Here is a 25,442-nt window from a genome sequence, read left to right as displayed (position 1 = left end):
TTAATCACATGTTGTTTTATTTTTGTAGTATGCTGTGCTATTTAGAGTGGTGCAAATACATTTCCTGTCATCAAGGACAGGTGAGTGCACTTGTATCCTTGAGAGGAGGAAACTAGTGAAGGCAATATTGTGATTAGGAATTCTTCTCCCTTAATGTGACCGTAGACTGGATTCTTTCCGAGAATATTAATTGTGTGGGATATGACGACTCCCATGTCCACATGCATGTAACATGTTTTAGGTGTATATGGTACAGAGTGATTTGCTGAATATCAGAAAGAACAGGAGACAACGCTGTACCTCCAGCTGACAGGGTCCCAGGAGAACTCACTCTGAAGATCAAAGTCCCTTTCGGACTCTGGTTCCATTCTTTACCTGTCACTGCCAGCTTGGGAAACTTTCTGATTAGGTCTAGAGCAGGCCTGTCAAGTAAGCAGGAGGAACTCACAGGACAAAACCTGGTCATAGAGGCTGGAGTTTTCCTAAAGGGGAGTAGAAATGAACGCCATCAAGACTGATGACAGAGGCTTTCTCAGGAAGAACGAGTGAGGGCAAACCTCACAATAGGAGCATGAAGGGGAGATGAGGAATGTCGGTGTGGAATAGCCCACATTAATTTGAAGGCTAAATTTTCTTATACTTGGAGAGCAGTTATACTTAACATTCGGCCTTTCACTGACCCTCCTCCATCGCCTTCTTTTCAGCTCCCCTCACCTTTTATTCAGTCTCTTAGACCCGTGAGGTTCTGGTTATAATATGAGACATTTAGGAAAGGCTAGTCAGGCAAAGAGGGGTGTGGTGCGGTGTGATCTACATCACGTGTCCATTGAGTGCAGCCCGGAAGCATCGCAACTAAGAGAACAGAGATCAGGAAGTTCCCCAGGGGCTCAGGACAGCTGAAGAAGGGGATCAGAGCGGGAGGGTCCAAGAGGGGCCTGGTTGTCTTGAGAACAAATTTCCTTAAATGATAACTCACAAGCAGAGTGGTTATGTCAAAATATACTGCAAGGAGTTGGCTTTGAGTGCATATTTTAGGCAGTAGTGACAGAAGAACTAACAGTTGTTTAATGAAAGATCATGACCTTCATATATACCCATTATCCCCTTCCCAGTACAACATGCATTCAACTTCTAATATATCCTGAGGCCTTTGGGATTTTCCAAATTTAAAATACTTCCACAGCAAATTACACTGCTTCTATAGTTGTAATTGAATATTATATTAACAACCTCACCCAGATGTTCTGAGGGTGAATTAAGATTTTCTATTAGATAGACACGGCAGGTTGGACGGGCTCACTCATCACTAGCTAAGAGTCACTTTCCTATATTTCAGTTCCATTACACATAATTTTCAAAATACTCCCTCAAGAGAATTAAACATTTCTGTGCTTCTCAGACCCTCAGAGCCGGTCACTGAATTGCTGGGTTATGCAGTGGTAGTAGTCACTGAATGATCTAAACAACAGTTACTTCTCACTCATGTGAAGCTTGTCACAGGGCGGGTGCTCAGTACAGCTTCCTGCCATATGAAGCCTTGGTGAGCCTAGCTTCTGCCATTTCCACCCAAGGCCTGCTGCGCCATCACTGTGTAGGGGTGGAGAGAGGAACTCAGACACTAGCAGTTAAATGCTTTGCACAAGAATAACTTGTATTCCTTCTGCTCCTAATTTATCGATCAGAAGAATCCAGACAAACTTCACCAGCTACAAAAGGACTCAGGATACAGTCTTCTGTATTCTGGGAAGGAGAGACCGAATATTGGGGAACAGTCATGTCTACTGAATCTGTAAAGAGGCTTGGCCATGACAGCTTTCAGTCCATCAATGGAAACCGTGTGCTCTGCTCATCCTTTGTGTTTCCCAGAGACAGAAGCTACATTCATCCTGACCCTTACACTCTTCCAAAGCATCTGTATAGAGCTGCGTATTGTTTTTCCAATCACCATAGAGGGTGACTGGATAAGAAGATGGGGAGGAATATTAAAATCAAGATGTGATAACTCAATAATTTACCTAAATGATATTTGATAAATCTTTACAGCTTGAGAGACAGATGCACAAATAAAGTAGGTGGATAGATAAATCCATCCATACATACACACATACATAAACAGGACAAGTAAAAAGATTGGGTTATTTTTTGTTTTGTTTTGTTTTCTTTGCCTTAGATTTTAGTGGGTCAAACTGATATTGGTAACTTTTTAAACCTAACTTTAATATTAAGAAGAATTTTTTTAAGTGTTAAAATTTCCCAAAATGAATTCAGTAGTCATGAAAAATCGTAAGTGGGATGACCCTGAAATACGTATTCAGTGGCAGCTGGGCAAAAGCTAGCAATGAGCCTCAAGCTATATAGGTAAGGAAGGTTACAGCGGGAAGGAGGGGCAGAGAGATCAGCCATCATACTGAGCACTCATAACACAGTCCTGAAAAACATGTATGAAAGTTCATAGCAAACAATTTCCAATTTAAAAGATTTTAAAACCTTAAATAACCACTTCTTGATTATTTGCAATATGTTATATAATACTTCAACAGATAAACTAAAAATAAATTTAAGGTAAATATACATTTGTGTCCATGAAGAAAGGACTCTACTATAACTGATTTCAGTTGTTTTCTTTCTAGAAATTCTCTATGCACTTTGCGTCTTCTTAACAAGATACACTAGGTAAATATACCATCAATGTATACTTCAAAAAGTTTGATATACCATCAGCACATTTAAAACCCTCAAGCTCTTGCTTGTATTTGGAGAAAGAAGGGACCAACTCCCATGGCCTGAAAACACCAAATGAATTAATGATTCTAAGATCATATAAGCTATTGCCATATTACAATTTGAGTAGACAAAATCCAAAGCAGTTTAGGTAACATAAAATACTGAATAATCATGAAAATTAGTGGATTGTGAAATGAATGATCACCTACCGTCACCGATGAAACTGGCCCAAGACACTCTAGTTTATTAAAGAAGGCATAAAGTATATGAGAGTGAAAGAGTTTACAATGCCTCGAGCTTGAAATACACCCACTCAATTGTTTTCTTGATGTTGTTTGCAAACTATTACAACAGAGCATTATCTATTTTTCTGGCCATTTGAGTTTTTGCATCAAGTAAATTCCTACATCGCTTCATGCCCAGTTTTGCCCTTTCATCATTTAAATCATGCAGCTTGAATTTGGACTGACTCATAGTCTGAAGCTCCTGGATATTTAAATCTTATCACTGATGCCATGTTAGTTTCCAGACAGTTGGCTAAATTAATTCTATTCACCTCATTCTCCAACTCCCCAACTGAATCAGTGTGGTATCTTCAGAGAGGAATCTCCTGCACCACACTGTGCTCATTTTCCAAATCATGCCAAACTGAAAAGCAACTAGACACACACTCAGGTTAGACAGATCCCAGATAACATGGAAAATTTCCAATATTATGTGTCCAGAAGATAGGATACAATTGATACCTGCCAAATAAAAGAACAAACATCTGCTTCTCGATGTGTGCAAAAGTCCACCACATCAAGAAAGCATTTATCCAGGTTAATTGTCTTAGTAACAATGCTTTCAGCTGCTGGCAACAGAATATTCATCCAAGAATTTCAAACACCAGTGCATTTAATTATCTTGACTAAAAAAAAAAAAAAATTTTTTTTTGAAATAGGTAGAAGGAGAGGAGACACACAGGCTCAACACAACTTGGGTTATTCCTCTCCCATTCTCTTCCTCTCCTGATGCCATGATGCATGCTGTCCACAGAAATGTCCAGCACCACAACCTCATTGCAATGACCCAAATGGGAAGGAACAAGAGGCTGGTGCAAGGGGCTTCCATCACCTTTAGAAGGAAGGAAACCCAGGCTGATGTCTTCTCGCATCATTGGAGAGAACTGGGTCTGCGACCACTGACAGTACATAAAAGGCTGGGAAAGCATCTTCCTTCTTCATCCAGTGGAGGCAGCTCCCTCAGTATGGGGTGAAGATGGATAGTGGAGTATAGCCAAGACTGCCTACTGCCGCCCGTTAACTACTTTTAAACACGAGGAAAGTCTGACAGATCAAAGCCTTGCATTACCTAGTAGATGTCAGCAGTAATTAAATTCTGTATTTGTGTTTTACTTATGTGGACACAGATGAGGTAAAAGCTGATGCAATGTTTCTTATCAATTTAGGAAATGCAAGTACTATGGGATCCAGAACATGAGATCATTTATGAAAGCTGTTATAGATTCTTATGTATAAAATTACAGGATAACCAAGAAGAAACCATGTTAGGAACAGCTTTTAAAATGAGTTCATTAGGCACATCCAGCACTACAAAAAGTAAACATGAAGCTTAGGATGCAAAGAGAAACTATATTCATAAAAATAGTACCAAAATCATCCTCTAAAGGAAATAATGGTGTGGTGATCTATAGTCACATTATCAAGGTATAAATGAACAGGGCAAAACCAAAGAGTCTTCTGGGAGGAAGAGGAAACACAGGAAGCATAGAAGTCTGGCCATAGGGATCTACCAGCCTCAGGCTCACTAAAAAGCAAACTGGACTGGAATCTTCCATATGGAGTAGTTCATGAAATCAGCAGCCTTTTTTGTATAAGCTTTGTGATGGGACAGATGGACTAGGATCCCAAGAGTGGGTCTCTATGGCTCCCGGCCCTTGGTGCTCACATTCTGTATGACTTCCTCCCCTGGAGCACAGGTAGGAACTGAGATTTGCTTCTCGCCAGTACAAAGTGGCAAAGGGGAAGAGATTTTGCAGAAGCAATTAAGTCCCAAATCATCTTCCTGCCTTTATATCTTGACAAGTGACCATAGACCACCATTCTCCTCTCTTCTATCTACATTCATGATCGCCTTTATAGAAAATAAGTGATTTTGGTTCTACTTTTACAGAAATCAAAATGGGTGATGATTTGAGATGCCCTGACTTATCCAGATAAAACCCTATGAAAGGGAGACTAGCCCTCCCTTTTTGTGGACATATACTACTAGCTTAATTTCGCAAATAAAGAAATTCAGGTACAAGGAGTTCTAGGAGCTTGTTCAAGTCATAAATCTAACTTGAGTGGAGGTATTATGACGTCAGACACTATATGCTTAGCTACCAAGATTGATTCCTTCTCAGGATGAATATATGGTCATGCTTCAGCCATACCTAATAAGATGAAGACATGAATCAATAAATATCTAAGTGTAAGTGGATCACCAATGAATCGCTCTCAGGAGTATACCTCCCTGTATATTTTCCTCTGTCAAACCATTCTAGACCTGGTTTAGATGCCTCCATGGCATTTTATCTTCACTCTGCATCCACCCAACTCTGCAAGGCATGCCAATAGAATGTAATGTGAAACATACTATTTTAAAAGTTATGAATGCACAAAGTAAATTTCTGTGTGTATCTGAGGCTGGTGAGGGAGATGACATGCTACAGGGTAAGAAACACTGGATGGTGATAGACAAACACTAGTTAAGTGTTAGTACGGTGCTTAATCTCCCTGCACCTCAGTTATATACCTGTAAAGCTTTTCTGTGCATCACATGGAAAATAATGAATAGGAAAGAGATTTATAACCTGTAAAAGTTTGCACAAATGGATGTGATTAGCCTGTTATCGGAGGAAAGAGTACACAGCATTACCTTCACTAAATTATGCAGAGTAATTTTTAAGGAATAAAGTAGGGGATCCCTTAGAAAGCTTCTTAGCATAAGCATCTTAAATTTAAAATTCACTGGATAAATTGGATAATTCTACTCAAGATCAAGAATGTCTCATTCTGGTCATAGTACAGATACAATGCTCAAGTTGATATTTCTGGTTGGTTCTTTTAGGGCAGCTCTGTCATATTTTGACCCAGTATCTCCCAGGATGTATTTGATGGCAAAAAGAAAATTATATTTGAGATGCCTGTAACTACCTTTGTGTTCAGGAGACTGCATATGTATATCTATTTAATCCCTAGAAAGGAAGCATGAAATGAAGGGATCATGGATGGATCATGAGAGCCTTTTCCAAAAGGCAACATTTATTTTCAAGTGTTTAGATTGTCAAGACAAGGATTTCTCTCCAACGTATAATTCATCAACCTCCTTACTCACTGTAAAATCAATCTGTTCTGTTTGTATGACATAAACAACAAGTCATTTCTCAAGAATGAGGCAGACCATATGTGAAGGTGTTTTCGAAAGGCACAATAGGGAATACGCCAATCAAAGAAGCATCTGCATTTTATTTCAATGGCAAATCACATGTGTGTTATAAAAAGGAAATTGTATCACTGTTATTAAAGAATAACTTTCCTGTATTGTTAACCCATTCCTTCCCTAAGCAACACACTCAGGTCAGCCACATAAATTCCCAGCTGAGAACACAGAAAGGCCTCAGTCTGTGTGGCCAACATGTGCATTTTGCAAACATCTGGGCTTCTGCCCACTCCACTCTTCCTTGGCAGGAGAAAACATACATTAATCCATTAAATGGGTTTTCCCCAGAATCGGCACATTCTGCTTGAGGTATTGATAAATATCAGAGTGGCATGCAATTGATAGAAACAGGAAGCTCTGAAAGGACTAGAGTGTGTTCTCAGGAGAATTTATTATTTACAGGTGAGGCGGATTGACGTAGAAAGGATGTGGCTTCCAGCCCCATTCCCACTACTTATTACCTCCATGACCTAGGGCAAAGCACTGAACTTCTAGAGATCTCAGCTTTACAGAACTTGTGTAAACTGACTGGGCTGAACTAAATCATCCCCAAGATCCCTTCCTGCTCAGAAAGTGTATGATTCTCTGGCTGCCTACCTACCTCATCGCATTGGAATAGTAATGGAAACATTTTAAGGTTGTCTTGTTATGAGCCTTCTCCCCAGTCGAGAGTTAGATACCCCTGAAAACTATGTTAACATCTTTAAGCCACTAGAGTGATATCTACTGCTTTCTAACAGTCATTAGCACAACTTTCAGAGGTACTTAACACATCGCCTGGCTTACTTCTTTGGAGAAATCACTGTACAAAGATTAAGGCACTGCATTAGGAAGAAAGGAACTCAATTCACTCCACAGGCTACAAGATTCTATAGTTCTAATTAAACAGGCAAATGAGTGGTTATTTATGTAATTAACTGAATGGACACAATAAGTTCTCTCCCCAAAGTCCTTGCTCTCATAGAAGAAAACTAAGTTAAAGCTTTCCAGTAGGTAATATTTTTTTACCTGAAATACAGTAGTCTCCCTTTGTCTGCAAAGGATACATCATGAAATGTCCAGTGGATGCTGGAGACCACAGACATACTATGCTTCTCCCATACGCGTGTATGATAAGTTTAATTTATAAATTAGGCACAATCAGAGATTAACAACAATCAATGATAGTAAAATAGAACAGTTATATACACTATAATAAAAATTATGTACATGTGTTCTGTTCAGTAATGTCTTGCTGTACTGTTCTCTCACTCTTGTGATGATGCGAGATGGTATAACAAGAAGCAAGACAGGATGAAGAAGCAAGACAGGATGAAGTGAGGTGAATGACGTAGGCACTGTGACAAAGTGTTGTCCCAAAAGTAAGGCTCACATGTACACAGCCCAGTGGTGCTGTATCGGTCAGTCTGACAGTGGAGACAGCTAACACGGACATACCAGACAAAGGGATGATTCACACCCTGGGCTGGAACAAACGGGTTGGTGGAAGACTTCATCATGCTATTCAGAGCAGCGTGCAAGCTACAACGTATGAGTTTTTTATTCCTGGAACTTTCCATCTTCCATTTATTTTTTAGACCACAGTTTACTGCATGTAACCAAAACCACATAACTGGAACAGCCCATAGAAAGGCTACTCTACAAGTTCTCACGTGAGCATAGAATTTATCTACATAATCATGCCTACATAAGTCCCCATGAGCCATCTTTTTATTATTTTCTTGTCCACAGAACAAAATACATATGTATCATCTATAAAACATCCATGAAACCTTTTCACGTCCTGATTTCAAATAGGCTGCAAATGTTAACCATTCAAAAGAAGGGTTAAGGGAAAGTACAGGGAGTAAGAGGGTTTCCCTGTCGACAGGAAGCATCAAAATGCAATCACCCCAGCTGAAGACCTAGTGGAGGAGAAAAACTTTTTATTTCCAAGTAACAAATATAAAATCCAAGGTAGCTTGGTTCAGGTCACATGGCCAGCCCTGGGCCAATCACAGCAGTGATAGAAAAATACCATGCACCACAGCCAACCCCTTGGAATATGTATAGGTTGGTGGGAGAGTGCTGTCATCAGAAGACAGGGGAGCAGAGACATTTAGGAAGAGACATCAAAGGAGAAAAAGAAGGAGAAAGAGGAGAAGCAGCAATCGTCATCACAGATAAACTTGGCCCAGAATGTTTAAAGTCTGCTTCAAGTTTTGCACCAGTGGTCCTTTCTACAGAACTTTCTCCTGGAACTGCTAATGGTCTCAGCTGACCTTCCCTTTCATATATTAATTCAACACATTTTATTAAGTGTAAGCAATTTACAAAGCACTGAGGGATGCCCTGATGATCTCATATCATCTAAATTTGCAGCAGATGATGACCTCACATAAACATATATATCAAAGAAAACAAAAAATGTCAACATACTGAGAGTACAGAAGAATCAGCCATGATGCAGATCCTGCCAGGAGAGACAGAGAGGAGTCACCTCTGATCCCCGACCCTATGGCAGAGGCTCGATGACGGTATGATATGTGGAGATAATGTTCTCTTCAAACCCTCAGAGCCAATTTAGTTAAATATCTTTCTTGTGGAGAAAAAAAGTTTAATGGTCTTCAAATTATATTTGTTAAAAATGATTGGGCAATGAACCAAACTTTCATTTGTCTAGCTAAAGTCTTTGTACATTGAACACATGTGGTAACTGTGATTTACTAAAGTTTTAAACTCTACTAAATTCAACAAAATCGGTAGGTTCAATGAAGCAGCGGGGCTTGAGGAGGAGCGCATTAACATGTGAGTGTACAAGACAGACAGACAGACAGACAGAAAATATAAACATATGAATTTGCTGCATTGGAGCAAGTACTTTCCCACCCAAAGTCAGACATATCTTTGAAGCTGTGTACCACGGTATTCTGTGTTAAATGCATTTTATGGGGATTTGAAGAGGATTTGGGTAAAGACTGCCTCAATAAATGATTTACTAGCTCTAATAAAACATCAAGGAAATTGTTGAGATTGTATCTCAGACCATTTAAAACAGAAGTTTATAGAGGTCTCAGCAGCCCCCATATCCTCAGCCATGGTTTTAAAAGAAACGTGTATATCAGTTAATTATTCTATAATACCAGAGGTGGGGGACAGAGGGCGGGGAGACAGAAGAGAAAGAAGAGACTGGAAGTAAATAAATAGTTATGACAGCCCAAAGAGGTTGAGAGATTGAGAAAGAGAAGTGATCAGTCATGCATACTTCTATTCACTTACTCAAAAATCATTTAATGGTCATACTATGTGCAGTACTCCAGGATTGGGCCTGAAGAACCAGAAGTGACCAGAATAGAGGGACACTTACCCACAGTTTCTGTTTGGTGAGAGGGAACAGAAATGAGTACATCAAAATATCAATGCAAAAAATGGTTTACACTGTACTTTTAAAGGAAACAGACAAGAAGATGGGTAGGTTAACTAGACAGGGGAAAGGTCTTGCTTTACATAGGGTGGTCAGTAAAGCCCTGCCACTTAGCCACAACACAAAGAACCAGGAGTGCAAAAGACAAAAGAGAGAAAAGAGGCACAAGTGCAAAGGCCCTTAGAGCATTAGTGCATCTGAACAGCAAAAGGGACGGCGGACGTGGAAGGTGAGAAACCATCAGAGAGCAACCTAGCACTTGTGTTCATCACTTTTCCATTGCTGTGACAAAACACCTGAGGTGAGCATCTTGAAAGAGGAAAAGCCTATTTTTGGCTCACAGTATCAGAAGTTTCAGACCACTGCCAGTGGGCCCTGTTGTGCCTGTGCATGATGATGAAGCATGCGGCAGCAGAGGCTGCAGGCTGCTCACGATGGCCAGGAGTAGTGCGGTGGCAGGCAGGGTCCCAATATCCCCTTCAAAGCCACGTCCCCTGTGACAGTTGATTGACTGTGTCAATTTGAATAGTTGGTTAAGAAAAGCTGAACTAAATTGGATCAGCAATTCCACACCCATCCTAGGGCGGCTCATTACCTGGATGGTATAAAGGTATGACATTTCAACATGGACACCATCCTTCTGCCTCCCAGTGCAGACTCTTCAGCTTCTGGTGCAGATCCTTCGGCCTGCAGCCAGTGTAGACTCTTCAGCCTTCCAGTGCTGACCCATCGGCCTCCTGATACGGACTTGCAGGGGACACTGCAGTGAGCACCAGACTTTGACTAAATCCTTTCGCCTCCAGTATACAGACAGACCCTCTGCACTCTTCCTTATCCAACTCTGTGGGTGGCCACTGTAAGCCAATCTTGTAAATTCATGTATATGTGTATATCTTGTTAGATCTGTTCCTCTAGTAAATACTGACTGATAATTCCCAAAAACTTTCTTCCACAGGCTCCACCTCGTCAAGATTCCACCAGATCTCAGTAATGCCACAGGCTGGTGTCTAAGCCTTCAGCATGTGGACCTTCAGGAGATATTTAAGGTCCAAACTATAACAGCCTTCTATTTTAACCTTTGGAAAACATATTTCCTTAACTACATTATCATTGATGCTACTACTAATAATTGCTCTTGTTAAGAATCTACATATCTCTCTAGGAAGGACAGCTTTCATATGTTTTTCTCTCAACTGTCACTATTACCATCAAATCTCACAAATCCGACACATGGATAAACACCCTCAGAGGTTCCAAACAAGTTGTTCAAAGCTCCAGAATGGTGGCGGAACAGGAGGACAGGAGCACACACTCGGGTCAACCTATGCACAAAGCTTTCGATTTCATTTCTTCAAACTTGTGTGTTTTGTTCATTTCTTTTAATTTTTATGTTTTGTTCAATAAATATTTGTTGACACTCATGCTAGAAGCTGTGCCGAAGTGTATGAAACGCAATGTGACAGATTGTGTGTCCAAGAGAGCCACACGGTACTTTGCATCACATTGTGCTTTTCTGCAATGCCAACGTCGTTCCTGTGTCAGGAGGCACAACCTTCCTCCTTTGGCTGGTCTCGTGACTTAGTTTGAGCAAACAGAATAGTTTGTCATGATACATCCTGTCTGAATTCACAGCCTTGGAATGTTGAGCAATAAAATGTTCGTCACAGAACACGAAGTCTCCAGGGATTCAGCGTGCAGCAGCTGATGACCAAAATGTATCAGAGACCCAAATGGTGAGAGAGAAACACATACAAATATCTTGAAAGTAATGGTAGCTTCCCTATGTTCATTGCAGCACATTCACAGTAAGCAGATAAGGAATAAATCTAAATGAATGGATAAAGAAAACACTGTATATATGCACAATAGGAAAATATCCTCCCTCAAGAAAGGAAATTCTGTCATTTGTGACAGCACAGATAAAGGACATTAACCCCCACAAAAGAAAAAAAACTGCATACCCTCATTTAGTAGATGGAATCTGAAATAATCGAAATCATACAATCAAAGAACTTAATAGTGGTTACCACAGGTTGTGGGCAGAAGGAGGCGGGAATACAGATGTATATCAAAGGAGACAAAATTTCAATGAGGAGGAGTAAATTCAAGAGATCTCATATACAACGTGGTGGCTATAGTTTATGATAATACATTGCATATTTGAAAATTGTTAAGGATGTAGATTTTAAGTGTTTTTACCATAAAGTGAAGTACATGAGGCAATGCGTACATTAAATATTTTGATATACCTAGTCCTCAAAGCATACAGATATCAAAATATCGTATTATATGCTATAAATATACATAATTTCTACTTATTAATTAAAAACTAATCTGTATAGCATCCAATACAAAAAATATAAACATTAAGTATTGAAAACAGGTACATAAAAGGAGGGGTCAAGAAATGGATGCAGGGAGAAGGGATGGAAGATAAAGGAGATGAAAGAGGATTCAGATGTGTTTCATACACGTGCCAATTCCCTGCGAGGAATGGAAACCGTATGTACTACAAACACATACTAATGAAAAAGGTGTTAAGAAGAATTAAAAAATGAGAATGTGTGATTGTCAGGAGAGAACGGAAGAGCAGTTTCGAAGCTGTATGGAGCAGGCGTAAGTAAACTTTTTCGGTAAAGAGCCAGGTAGCAAATATTTTAGGCTATGTGAACTATATTGTCTTCTTCCCCAGTAACAAATTCTGCCACTGTAGGGAAAAACAGCCAATGGAAGTAAGTAACCCAATGCATGTATCTGAATTCCAATAAAACTTTATTAAGAAAAACAGAGGGAGAACAAGATTTTTCCCAGGAGCTTTTGCAGCCACTCCCCGGTCCAGACCGAGAGACCATGGGAAGCCTGCTGAAGCAGTAATGTCTGGGAGTTTCATACTAAAGGCTAAAGGTGTAATTTGGAACTGAAGCACCGAGATGCTGGGAAATCCTTCAACTTTTTAAGACTATATGTAAAATAAAAATGGATTGTGACACTGAGCTCTTCAGCTCCTCTTCATGTTTGATGTTCCTTGTGCAGAGACCCAGTTCTCTTGATCCAGAAAATAAATCACCCTTCACCAGGAGTCCACATTCCAGCTATTTCCAGGAAGCATGGGTGAGACTTGTTAGACCTTTAAGTGTAGATGAAGGCCAGCAGAAGTCACAAAGAAGGAGACTGAGTAAGTGATGCTTGAGCTGATGTCACATCCTCCAGACAGTGGCTCCAGGATGGAGGAGTGACAGCAAACTAAGAACCAAGTCACAGGCCCGATCAATTGCTGGATCAGAAAACCACTCAGGGAACAGACCTGAGGAAGCGGGGAGCTTTGCCCAGACACTCCCTGTCTCCTCCTTCCCAAGGATGCTCCCACTGTCTCACGGTCGCTATGGACCCTTGGTGAAGACACTATGGCAAAACTCTGTACTCATTACCTTCGAGATGTTCCACTCCTCACCGTCTCACACCTTTCTTCATGTCTGGAGTAGGTGTGCTTGCATAAATAGATGCATCAGTGTACAGACCACCAAGTAAGGGCAGCAATTATCATGCCTGCTTCGGTCTTGAGGAAACTTAAGATTTCCAGAATGGATCAAACCCATCGAGACTTTCTAGTTCCATCTCTGCCCACATGATACTGTCACCATTTATCCACTGAAATCTTCTCCCTAAGATTTGACTAGACCTTTCTCAGGGAAATTTTCTGCATCCTGTAATAAATTTGGCCATAATTTTCTCTATATGTGAGTGCGACACTTTATGCAATTAAAACATACTGTTGCCACAGTTTGTAATAGTTAAAACTTGGAAACAACCTAAAAGCCCAACAAACAGAGATTGGATAAAGAAAATGTGGCTTTTCTATAAAACAGAGTACTACTCAGCCATAAAGAATGAGAAACTAGAGGCATTTATAGACAAATGGATGCACATTGAGCCTATGCTCTTAAGTGAAATAAATCAGACGCAAGAGTAAATACTGAATAGTTTCTCTGGTGTGAAAAAGTAAAAGTGTAAATAAGGTTCAAATTGTATAAGTGATAGTGTGAAATAGGAAGAAAATGGCTAAAGGGGAAGTGGGAAGGGGAGGGGAAAGGAAATAAGGGAAAAGGAAAAATGTGAGAAAAGGAAAAAATGGAAACAAAGTCTTTGTAAATAGGGGAGGGTGAAGGGGGTGAAGGGAAGGCAGGGTTATGAGGAAAAAATAAACCAAGACATATCATGGAAAGGTACAAGATCCAAATGATAAATGTAACTGTATTATTTGCTTTAAGTGTACCAATAATCTTAATGGAAAAAAATAAAAATAAATACTGTTGCCATATCTTATTGATGTTTTGCACACCCGCATCTCTGTTTAGACTACAAATATTTCCACGTCAGGTTACATATTCTAAATCTACAATAGGAATGTGATCAATTTTTGTCAAAAAATCAAATACTAATAAGAGAAGATGATGCCTAAAATTTGTTGTATTCAATGAATTTAAATTAAAAATATAAAACCAGAATACAGTCACTCACCAAACTGAAAATTGGTGTTTCTCTAGTTCTTCCAAGTAAGATGTATCTTGCAAATAATCTTCAAATTCTCCAGGTTTACAAATGGTTGGTTTTTCCTTCACTGAATGATCGGTCAGGCTACCTCCCTTATCAGTGAAAATAATAAATGAAAAAAATGAAGTATTTTGTTAATAGCAGATGGAAGGTTCACCTGGAAGCAGGGACATTTTCCCCAGAATGACTTATAAAAGCAATGATCATAAAGAAGCATATTAGCCATAGTTCTTACATTGCTACAAACTCCAGAGTGTCTCATCACTGAATTCTTGTCTTCATAATGGCAGACGCCACTGTCATCTGGACTCTGTCTTCTCTTCACGTCTGATGCTTCTTGTTCACAGGCAAGTTTCACTCCCTCTCTTTTCAGTTTTAATTTTTATTTCGTTGGTACATGTTCACAGTTTGTATTCATCTTAGGGACTGAGGTACATGTACATAACAGCGCTTCTTTCTGTTTCCAATCTCTTCCCTTTTCCACATCTCTCCCTGTCTCTAAATCCCCTTTCCCCACTTACATTCTTGTTGCTATTACTGCTGTCAGCCTGTGTTTATGGCATACCTTGGTTACATTTGTTGCAGGTATTTGGTGCCTGTACACGGCATATCTTAATTCACTGCTTACCCTGAAGTCTACATTCCAGCTATTGATGGAAGTGTTTTGGCATCTAAGTTTACATGAAGGTCAGGAGGAGTTGCAAAGAATGTGACTGGATAAGTGATATTTGTATTCACCTTTGTATTATATCACATGGCATGGCTTCTATAAATGTTGTTACAATTAAAAACAAACATGGGCATGGCATTTGTATTTCATCAGGACTTTGGGCTGCAGGTTATCTTCCTTCTGACTCTGGTTTGCTAAGAGCTAGTTCAAGCTATATTTCTTTTACCTGCAGCCCAAAGTCCTGATGAAACAAACAAAAATTATAAAGAAAATAAGTAAGAGCTCAAATTCAAACAGCTAAACTAGAGGAACTCTTCTTGCCTCTTGTACCCAAACAGCTTTGACCTGTTTGCTATATGGGAGTATCTTGAAAAGCTTTTTTTTGTTGTTGTTGGTTTTCAAAAATGCTAGTGAGAAAAAGTAGTTTGGAATTCATCTATCTAGAAAAGCAGAAAATTGGGCATTACTTACATTTATAAGAAAGTTCTGTTAAAACTCTCCTTTTCTTTATGCACTTTTAATTATTATGGTGGACCCTTGACTTACAACAACCTCAATTCGTTTTCAAGGGCTAGTTGTAACTCAAGTTGGTCAACTGAAGGCTCAGGCTCTTCTACACAGCCTTCAAATTCTCTCTCCTGTACACAGGCAGATCTCAGTGTCTTTACAGAGACACTGGCCCAGGATTACTCATTCACCCCACACGGGAAAGGATGTTGTCATGTTCCTTCCAGAACTATTTATGGGTTAAATCTGTATCTGAGACCATCTGGAAGCAAAAGTGGCCGGCATTTGGGTCATAACTTATGACTTTAGTCATAACTAAAATTCCTGTCATAACCCAAGTCGTTCATAAGTCAGGCCAGTTGTAACTCAAGGGCCCACTGTATTAGTAATTAACTGCAAGTATTAAGCGGCTGGTAATTTAATTCCTTGCCCTCAATTCTTACATTTTAGCAAAGCTCTGCCTTTGTAATATTTTGCAATTGCAAAATGTTTTTTGGGTTGGCAGGCTGCAGTAACTAGGAAAACTGTAGAGAGAAACACAGGTGGGGTAGATGTGTCATCAAATCCCTATGTTCTCAGCCAGCTCATTCCTCTTATTATGGGGTTGATTGATTTGATTACCTCAAGAACAAAATCCAAGTATGACAGCCATCAATTTGAAGTACCTTTCATTACGATCCTTTTTATCTTTCCTAACCTCTATAGCTCTTGTAACAATGAAAGTGGTTTTTGATCTGATTATTCAGGGCTGGTATTTTTAATTGTCAATTTAAGAGTGAAAAAATTTGAAAAAATATAAGAGGTTTGAAGTATCCCATATGCCTGGTATTCATGTGAATTATCATTTGATGTCATCTCTTTGTGAGTTGCTTACTTTGTTCAATCTCACAAAAGCTGAAATAACTGTCAACAGTGACTCCATACATGTGGTTTACTCACCAAAGCTCCTAACCTGCAAATATGGATGCCTCATGGCAGAGTAGATTACACTGCTTTCTGTTTGGCTAATGTATGCATATCTGTCCTGTCTCTTCAACTAAATTTATGGTGGAAAGGACATACGGTATATTTCTTTTTTCCTTTCACACCTTCTAATTATATAACATAGCAAAAGCACATAATAGATGCTCAAGAATTAGCTATCAGAGATCATTTACTTAAGTACTTAACAGTTAACAACAATGGACTTCACCTCCGCTGCTAAAGCATAAAGGAAAACACCTATGTATTCTAAAATTCACACAACTTTTCTTAACTTCTGTATTTCCATTACAGAATGTCTAAGCTAATGCATTGGAAATTCCTCCAAATGAGTTTTTCTGGAAAACACGAAATCATGGAAACGAGTTCATCTCCAAAGAAATGAGCCCCCAAAGAAAAAAGGGACAAAACAAAGAATAAGAGTTTTGACTTCAAAACAGAGATGAACACATACAGAGAAATCCCTAGGCACAAATTTATATCTTAATTCTATGCCAGATAAATACTACCTCAACTACAATATAGTCAACATTTCAAAGACTGAAAATAGACCCTTTGGCCCATTACAACAGTAACCCCTGTCTGTACCCTGAAGTCAAAGGACATATCACTTTTATAAAGGGAGATTTGCACTAAACCAATGTCCTTAGAAAGAAAAATCTCTATACTTCAGTGAGGGACATAGCATTTTATATATTATGTGTAAATTGTTCATATCCTTATCCACTACAGAAATCAAAAACAAACATTTCAAAAAAAACCACTAAAATTCACAATCTGATTTTCAGGTTTGTGGACTAAATATTTTGCTTGTGAAGATTGCTGTTTAAATACAGCATTGGTTAAGGAGCAATGAATGCCCACTCTTCCAAAAACAAAATAAACTGAGGGGAAAAAACGTGTTTTGAGAAATTTTTGAAAACTTGAAATTGTAGCATCATAGTGAAAAGGGCAATCAAAGTATGGTCAGAAGAAACACATTCAAGTCTTCTCACTACTTAGTAATTTAGAGGGATAAGGCACCGCATTAAAGTTTTAAACCTGAAAACTAGAAATTTTATGTGTCTCACACAGATCACAGAAATTTTATGAAAATATATTTGATTCATATGTACTTATTACATATAATTAATATGTTTACATAGCATATTTATAATATATAAATATAGCACGATTATAAATTGCAAGTGCTCTAATGCATTATTTATTAATGATATAGATTATAAATTGTATCATATGTATCAGTTTGTATACCACGGTAATTTATATATGTCGATAATTTTTCTTGGAGTTGTGGGGAGTAGCATTTTAAAAGTTTTAAAGTACTCAGGATGTAAGCTGCATCTGGCCAATCCACTATATGGTGTGAGCTCACTGCGCAAGAAATGCCAGGAGCCAGATCTCAAAGCTCCCCTGAGCTCACGGCACATCTCTTGGAATATAGTTACGTGGTAAGAAACAAAGCTCAGGGTTTCTGTACGGCTTACTCTTCAGAAGCTTTTGCCTTTTAGTCATAATTCCTGCCATGGACCCATGGGTTTGGGGACAAGGGTGAGGACGAGAGGGTCAGTGACAGGTTAGGTCCTCATGCAGAGAGAGCCCGCACTGCACCCAGCAATGACACCAGCACCATAGAGAAGCCTCAGGTTACCACCATTAAGCTCCACTTAGCCACAGGATTTCTCTCCCAAGCCCCTGCCAGGGTCTTTGCGCTAGTCCCCGGGAGGAACGGTTCTCCTGCCCGTCTGGCCGGATGAAGTGCAAGGAGGCTGTTTTCATCAAAAGAGAGAGCCTTAGAAAACGGAAATAGTGAACAAAGGGCTGAATCCTGAGGATTATGAATCTTTTGAAATGCCCTGGGAAGATCAGAAGGAGGCCACGGAAGCGTTAATGCCTGCTCCAGCGATGCTCACCAGGCAAAGGAGGAAGGGCTGTGGTGGAGACACGGCTTGTGTGGGTAAGATCACACAATCCGAGTCAGAGACGTCAACAACAAATACCAGGTGCATCTGAAGTATCAAAGCAAATAACATGACATCACGTTCTTTCCATCACTGCTACTGCTATCACTCAAAAGATCCATGGCTCCAAACTAAATCCAGCCGAAGTCCTGAGACCAGCCAGAAGGAGTACTGCTTTCCTTCTTAAATTCATCTCTGATGTGTTTGCCAGGCAATTCTTACAGGACAGGCTTCCCCTTAACCATACTCGGGAGAAAACAAGCTATAGCTTAGGATTTACCTTCAATGACTCCATTAAGTAGCTAACCCCCTTGGTGATCTTTTTCTGGAGGACAGTTAGCTTCCCTGGCCTCTTGAAATCACAAAGTTGGACAGTTCTCCCATCGTGAACTTTTGAAAAATGGATGCCTCACCTCATTTGCCCATAGCAACTGAATGAACTGCCTAGATTGGCAACTTTAGTGTCAACTGAGGAGACAAATTAATTCCCGATACCATGACATGGGAAAAAAGTAAAATTCTTAACTTGGAGTATGGAGTGTCACACTAAGACTGCTTTCTGTGAAGAGGACGGAGTTTCTGTGCCTAGAAAGCGCAGTATCTGTCCATTCCTACAACACTCGGTCCTTTGTAATGCAACTGTGCTTTCGGGTTCCGTCTTCCCACAGCACTGACATTGCACTTACAACCTAATATATACTAAGAGCATGTTTAGTTTTACTTCAACCATATTTTGGGTCCCTTGATTGTCACATCATAGTCCTTAAATGAAAGTTATAAAAAATAAGAAGTATAAAATATACCTGGCAAAAAGAAGAAAGGGACATGTGATTTTTTCCCTACGGATTATTTAATGATTAATAGAAATGTGTATTTTAGAGCCAAATCATCTTGGTTCAAAGCTTAGCTGTGTATTTACTAGTGATGCAATTTCAGCTAATTTACTGTTTCATTTTTCTCAGCTGTAAGGAGGATAATGATGATAATAGCAACATGTACCCCTTTAGTTTATTATAAGTTATTTGATGTAGAAGGCTGAAAACATTTGCCAACTTCTTAATCTCCTAACATTTGGAATATGTTTACTATGTCATTGTTACAAATTTTACTAAACAATTTTCAGTAAGTTCATTGGTATTTTTTAGGTATACAGTACAGTTACATTCATCGAGATCTTGTACCTTTACATGATGTATCTTGATTCTTATTTTTTCTCCATTCCCCTGTCTTCCCCTCAGCCCCTCCACCCTTCCCTGTTTACAAAGACTTTGCTTCCATTTTTTCCTTTTCTCATATTTTTTCTTTTCCCTTATTTCCTTTCCCCTACCCCTCTCAACTCCCCTACACTTTAGCCCTTTTCTTCCTATTTCACATTGTCAGTTACACAATTTGAATCTTATTTATACTTTTAGTTTTTCACACCAGAGAAACTATTCAGGATTTACACATGTGTCATATTTATTTCACTTAAGAGCATGGCCTCAATATGTATCCATTTTACTAAACTTTTGATTCCTAAGCTTTTTTTTTTTAGCCAATGATCGAGAAATGATCACAACTGTAAAAGTTGTAGTGGCCACCTGAATATTTAAAAGTCCTGTCATTTTTATGATAGATACAACTATTTAGAGATAAGACAGAAAAATCGCTGACTTTAAAGTTAATTTTGAGAGCAAGGCATAAAAGTTGTCCAGACAAACCTAACCAGTCATGGTGCTCTTAATGATAGGGACGTGCTCTGAGAAACGCATAGCTTGGCAGTTTCATCGTGGTGAGTATCCTCAATTTACACAAATTTAAATGGCTACACACTAAATGAAAATGTATTCTTACGGGACCACTGCCACATGAGAAATACACCATTTACTGAAACACTATAACGCAACTCTTAACTATATTTTATGAGCAGAATGAAGAATGAGAATGATGATTCAGACAATTTAGAAGGCAAGGGTCCAGGCTGGGGAAAAATCTTTTTATTTTAGTTTTCTAACCAAGCTGAGTTTGTTAAATACTTTACACTTAGTCTAGGAAGGCTCAGATTTTGAAAATGGTTAAGTACTCTGTCTAAAAAGTGGGTCCAAGTATAACAGTAAAGTTGAGTTTAAGCAATGTTTGCAAAACTCAGGCCACTTAATTTAGGTAAGTTTATCAAGACAGCTTCCATACAGACTTTGTGGCAGCCATGAGAACACCAAATAAACAACCGAAACGCAGCACAATCAGCACATTTTCTATTCACCCTGCCCAAGCTGGAAAAAGTCTTGCAGACTGATTAATTTAACTAAAGTCTGCAACAGTTTGAAGAAGTCTGACTCGGATGTAATAAAAATTTATTGGCATTGCTGATTTCTCAGACATCAGCTGCTTTAGCATGGCCCCGCACTTCAAACCCTGCTTTGAAGACCAAATTACTTTCTACGTGGAAATACATTTTCAGAAATCACAGTTAATAGTCAGGGGCTGTTGTTTTCATGGCCTTTCTGATGCCAGCTTCTACAGCCTTCATCTTACCTTAGAGTGGAATTCATGGTCTTCTTTTAAGAGACCAAGATCACAGTCCGTAGGGCAGAGATCCGTTTTATTAGAAATGCTCCCTGGGGTTAAAAACAAAAAGGTGGGAAAAATATATTACAGATTTTCACTCCAGAGGATATGTAAGCTTACACTGCTGAAATCTAAGAGCTTATATAAAGCCTGACAAATGGGGGTAAAAGGATAAATTCTAAAAGCACCAAGCTGTTCTGTGTCCCCAGTTTTAACTCAGTCAGCTTAGGAACTTCAAGTAGGAATCCGCTACCAGTCACATCATGGCGATGCAGTTGATAAGAAGAAGCTCTTTCTGGTCTACTTCCTCTTCCTCTTTCAGGTAGGATTCTCTATTACCAGCTACATTCCTGGAATTGTTTCCAAAGAAACTCCCCTACACCTCCTGTGGATGGTCCCATATGAGGCACTGATGTGAAGGAATTTTGTTTTCTGCCTACATCCCATGCTCCTCACTTGAGTTAGCTTTTTCATGTCACCCACAACTAACAAGGATAAGGGTGCCTGAGGCTCAGCACCTGTGACATTTTGGAGTGCGCTGTTCTTTGAGGTGGTCCTGGACTTGGTTAAGCTGCATACCTGCTTTCTGCCTACTGAAAGCCAGTAGCACCCAACTCTTCACCCCCACCAGAAATGTCCCCAGACATCGCTGCAGTCCTCTGGACCCAGCGGACTGTGCCAAGGTAAAGATAGACACCAGGAAAAGTCAGATGGGTGAGGCATCCATTTGACACTTCAGACTGCTGCTCTGGGACCATGCAAATCCCTGGAAGAGCCAGTTTACTTTGAGTCAAAAGTAGATTTTGATGCTAGAGAGGTTGATATAGTCAAGATGTATCAAGATGAGAAAGGGAAAAGAGGACAAGGGAGTGGAATAAACATTTTTATTTAGGATTTAAATATTCCTTTTAAATCCTTTTAATGTACATTTTCAGTATACAATTGGTAGCTAGAAAAATATGAAGTAGTAATGGAATGTATATATTAGTCTTTTCTCAGAACCCCATATATATGTGTTTACTTCACACACACACACACACACACACACATACACACGCACACACACACACACACTGTTAAACTAGTTACCATTACACTATTTGATGAGTTTGGAAATTGAGATTCATATCAAAGATCTTCTCCCAAATCAAACAGCTTATTAGTAACAAAAGTTAGTCCCAACTCTGCTTGACCTCAAAGTCTACACGTTTAGCCTTTTTGTTGTATTTTACTTGAGAAACTGCACCACATTTCCTACTTATATACATTTTTAAACACTAGATAATACTTTTATTATTTAGAATTATTTAATGCTGCTGGAACAAATTACTACAAATTTGTGGCTTAAAGCAAAACCCATATATTATCTCACACTTTCTGTGGCTCAGAAATCTGGGCATAGCATGGCTCAGTTGGTTTCTCTACTTAAAAGGCTCACAAGGCTACAGGCAGTGGATTGGCCATAGCTGCAGTTCTAATCTGCATCCTGTGATGTTTTTCAGGCATGCTGGTGCTGGCAGATTTCATTTTCTGCTCTCACTTTCCAGGTAGTTCCATCTTCTTTCGAGTCAACAGCAGGAGGTTTCACTCCTTGCATGCACCGAGCCTCTCCAATTAGTCTTCTGGTACCATCCAAAGAAAGCTCTCTGCTTTTAAAGGTTCATGTGATTAGATTAGGTTCACCCAGATAATCTCCCTCCTAATGTAACAATGTTATGAAGATTGCAGCTTAGACGTCTTTGGGACCCATCTTCACAATTCTGTCTACCAGCAACAATTTTTGATTTAATGAGATTTTCACACTCGTGCATTAAAATGTAATGACATACATATTTAGATAATAAAGTCCCTATCAAAGAGACTAACTCCTAAAAGTCTAACATTTTCTTTGTTCTCATGTAAAATATTATTTGTTCAAAAAATGACTTTCCTAGAGACACAGGCTTTTAACTGAAATAAATCAGGGCATGCTGTATTGGTTCACTTTCCTGTCTCTAGGACAAAACACTCAACACCCACAATTTAGAGGAGGAAAAGTTTGTTTCGGCTCACAGTTCCAGTGGCTTCAGTCTATGGTCAGCTGGATTAAAGGCAGAAACAGCAAGGCAGAAAACCAGGGAAGAGGAAAACAACTCAAGTATTGGCCAAAAAGCAGAAAGACAAAGGAGAAGCCTCGCTTCCAAATTATTCTTCAAAGCTCGCCCGTATGACCAGGCCTCAACTCCAAACATGAGACTTCTGGTAAACATTTTAGAGCTAAACCATAATACATCTGCATTCATAAACCTCTGTTTTTCATTTAAAAAGAACTCTTAGTTATATCAACAATTTGTATCATAAGATACAAATCTTTCTTTTTTCTTAAAAATGAGGTTTTTGCTTCCCTTGATCTCCCCTCAAATTTTCTTTCCATGGTTCCTTAACTCCTGTCTGCTGCATATATATAACCATTTTATTTTCTCCATGTTCATATAACAGGATATAAACACACACACGGATGTATACATTTATACATTTTGTTCTTCACTGAACAAAAAGGAGATAAGATATTGTAGATGTTCTCCTATAGCCTTCCTTATTCAATAGTATCTGATGGAATTTTAAAACAACAATTTTATCTCTAATTAATTCTTTGCTAGTAGTCATATAACATTATGCTGAAATTGTACTATAATTTATTTAATCATTCCCTACTAATAAACATTTACACTCTCCATTTTTATTTTCCCATCAAAATGAAAGTTACAGTAAAATCCTTGAATGTATGTTCATCTATACTGTTTTTATTTTTATGATAGATAGATTTTCAGGGTTGAATTGTTGGATCAAAGAATTTACATATTTTCAATGTAACAGACATTGCCAGATAGCTTTTTTGATTTTTTGATTTTTTGATTTTTTGCTTTTTGAGACAGAGTCTCACTATGTAGTTGAGACTGTAGCCCAGGCTGGTCTCGAACTCACAGCGATCTTCCTGCCTCAGCCTCCTGAGTGCTGGGATTACAGGTGTGCACCACCATGCCCGGCTTACCAGATAGCTTTTTTAAAACCACATTTTGATAAGCAATTGATAAGAAAATGTTTCTCTAAATCTTTGTCAGAAAGATCATTTCTGAATTATTAACTATAATATTAGATTAGAATCATAAAGTGTGACTTCTATTATTAGATTTTTTATATCTCCCTCACTATATAATAACCTTATTAGTTTTTATATTCAACAGTTCTGTTATTTGGAGCACACAGACGGGGTCACTATCACATTTTTGTCCTAACTATACATTACAAAATGCCTTCTTTTACTATTTAGATCTTCTTAAACCTTAAGTGCTCATTTGTTTGATGTTGACACTGCTTCTGCAGCTTTCCTCTTGTTTTAATTTTCTGCTGTCATTTGTTTGACCTCTAGGTATTCAACTTTTTAATCATTTTCTTATGTGTGCATACCTTAAGGACTCTATGATCAGATTTTTCTTTTGTCAGTGCATTTTACTGGAGGAATTATTATAAAATTATTATAAAATTAACTTATTTTATTTCATGCTTATTTTATATTTTTATTTTCTCCTTACATTTCTTTGTTTTGCTTGTTAGCTTATTGGTACTCATTTCTTTTTTAATTCTCTTTCATCTCTTTAGGGGAGGACAATATTGGGGTTTGAACCCAGGACCTTTATACTGGGAATATTCACAGCCATGATTTTTATTTTATTCCATTTTCTACAAGGTATCAAGTCAGTGAATTTCGCAGGATGAATTTGTGCTCTTCTTGCCTTATTCTCCTAGAATCCAATGATTACAGCTGTGTGACCAGATCTTGAAGGGATCAATAGCATTTATTTGCATGATAGATAAGAGATAAAAACACAAGACTCAGACACAGAGAAGAATGTAACCAACCTCTGCCCTCTAGTCTCATGTTTTTTGTTTCTGGGGTTGTTATGCACGATGCTGGGGAATTGAACCCAGGACCTTCTTCCTGAGCTACAATTTTAGACCCCCTCACAAGTATTTTTTTTTTTCAAATTCTGAGATAGGTTCTCATTAAGTCACTAAGTTTCACTGTCGGGGCCGGAATTTAAGATCTTTCTGCCTCAGCCTCCCAGAGTTCTATTACAGGCTACACCATCACACCTGGCTCCATTCCCAATTTTTAGAGCTAAACTGAAGGAAACTGTGGGCAGGGTAAAGGCTCTAAAGGTGTTGGGGAAATTTTCTGGTTATTACCACAGACAAGACATGTGATGTGAATCAGTAATTTAAGACTGGAAGCAGGTGCTAAAATGAGCAGACTGAGAACCCACCACCAACTCCCTCCATACAGTCCTTTGCCTCTTCACTGCAACGCTGCATATGTTTCTGGTAAAAGTAAAGAGAAGGGACCATCTCCTTCCTTGCAGTTGAAAACTTTGGATCCAAGGAGAACATTATCTGGATTTTACTACTGTATACCATAGATTGCCCCTTCTAATTCCAAAATACTTTAATAGTATTAGTATTCTTAAAAATAAATTATCAAGGGCTGGAGATTTAGCTCAGTGTTGCCAGTGCCTACTTCAGAAGCACAAGGTCCAATACCAAAAAAAAAAAAAAAAAAAAAAAAAAAAAAAAA

At 38.8% G+C, this 25,442-nt stretch overlaps 1 protein-coding gene across 1 annotated transcript in view; it reads right to left on the bottom strand.

The window, feature by feature from the left end:
* The window catches only part of Ofcc1 (orofacial cleft 1 candidate 1), a 539,007-nt gene that overhangs the window by 140,399 nt on the left and 373,166 nt on the right, over positions 1-25,442 (bottom strand). The window contains exons 15-18 of the mRNA XM_010623072.2: positions 20,798-20,880; positions 14,132-14,256; positions 10,209-10,373; positions 9,955-10,107 (exon numbers count right to left, since the gene is read on the bottom strand). Coding sequence (XP_010621374.1) covers positions 9,955-10,107; positions 10,209-10,373; positions 14,132-14,256; positions 20,798-20,880 — 526 coding nt within the window. The remainder of the gene's footprint in view (positions 1-9,954; positions 10,108-10,208; positions 10,374-14,131; positions 14,257-20,797; positions 20,881-25,442) is intronic.

The sequence above is a fragment of the Fukomys damarensis genome, unplaced genomic scaffold (genome assembly GCF_012274545.1).
Source record: "Fukomys damarensis isolate Sample0158 unplaced genomic scaffold, DMR_v1.0_HiC HiC_scaffold_10, whole genome shotgun sequence".
NCBI classification, from domain to species: Eukaryota; Metazoa; Chordata; class Mammalia; order Rodentia; family Bathyergidae; genus Fukomys; species Fukomys damarensis.
The sequence above is the reverse complement of the archived record's forward strand: the minus strand, read 5'-3'. Positions and strand labels throughout refer to the sequence as shown.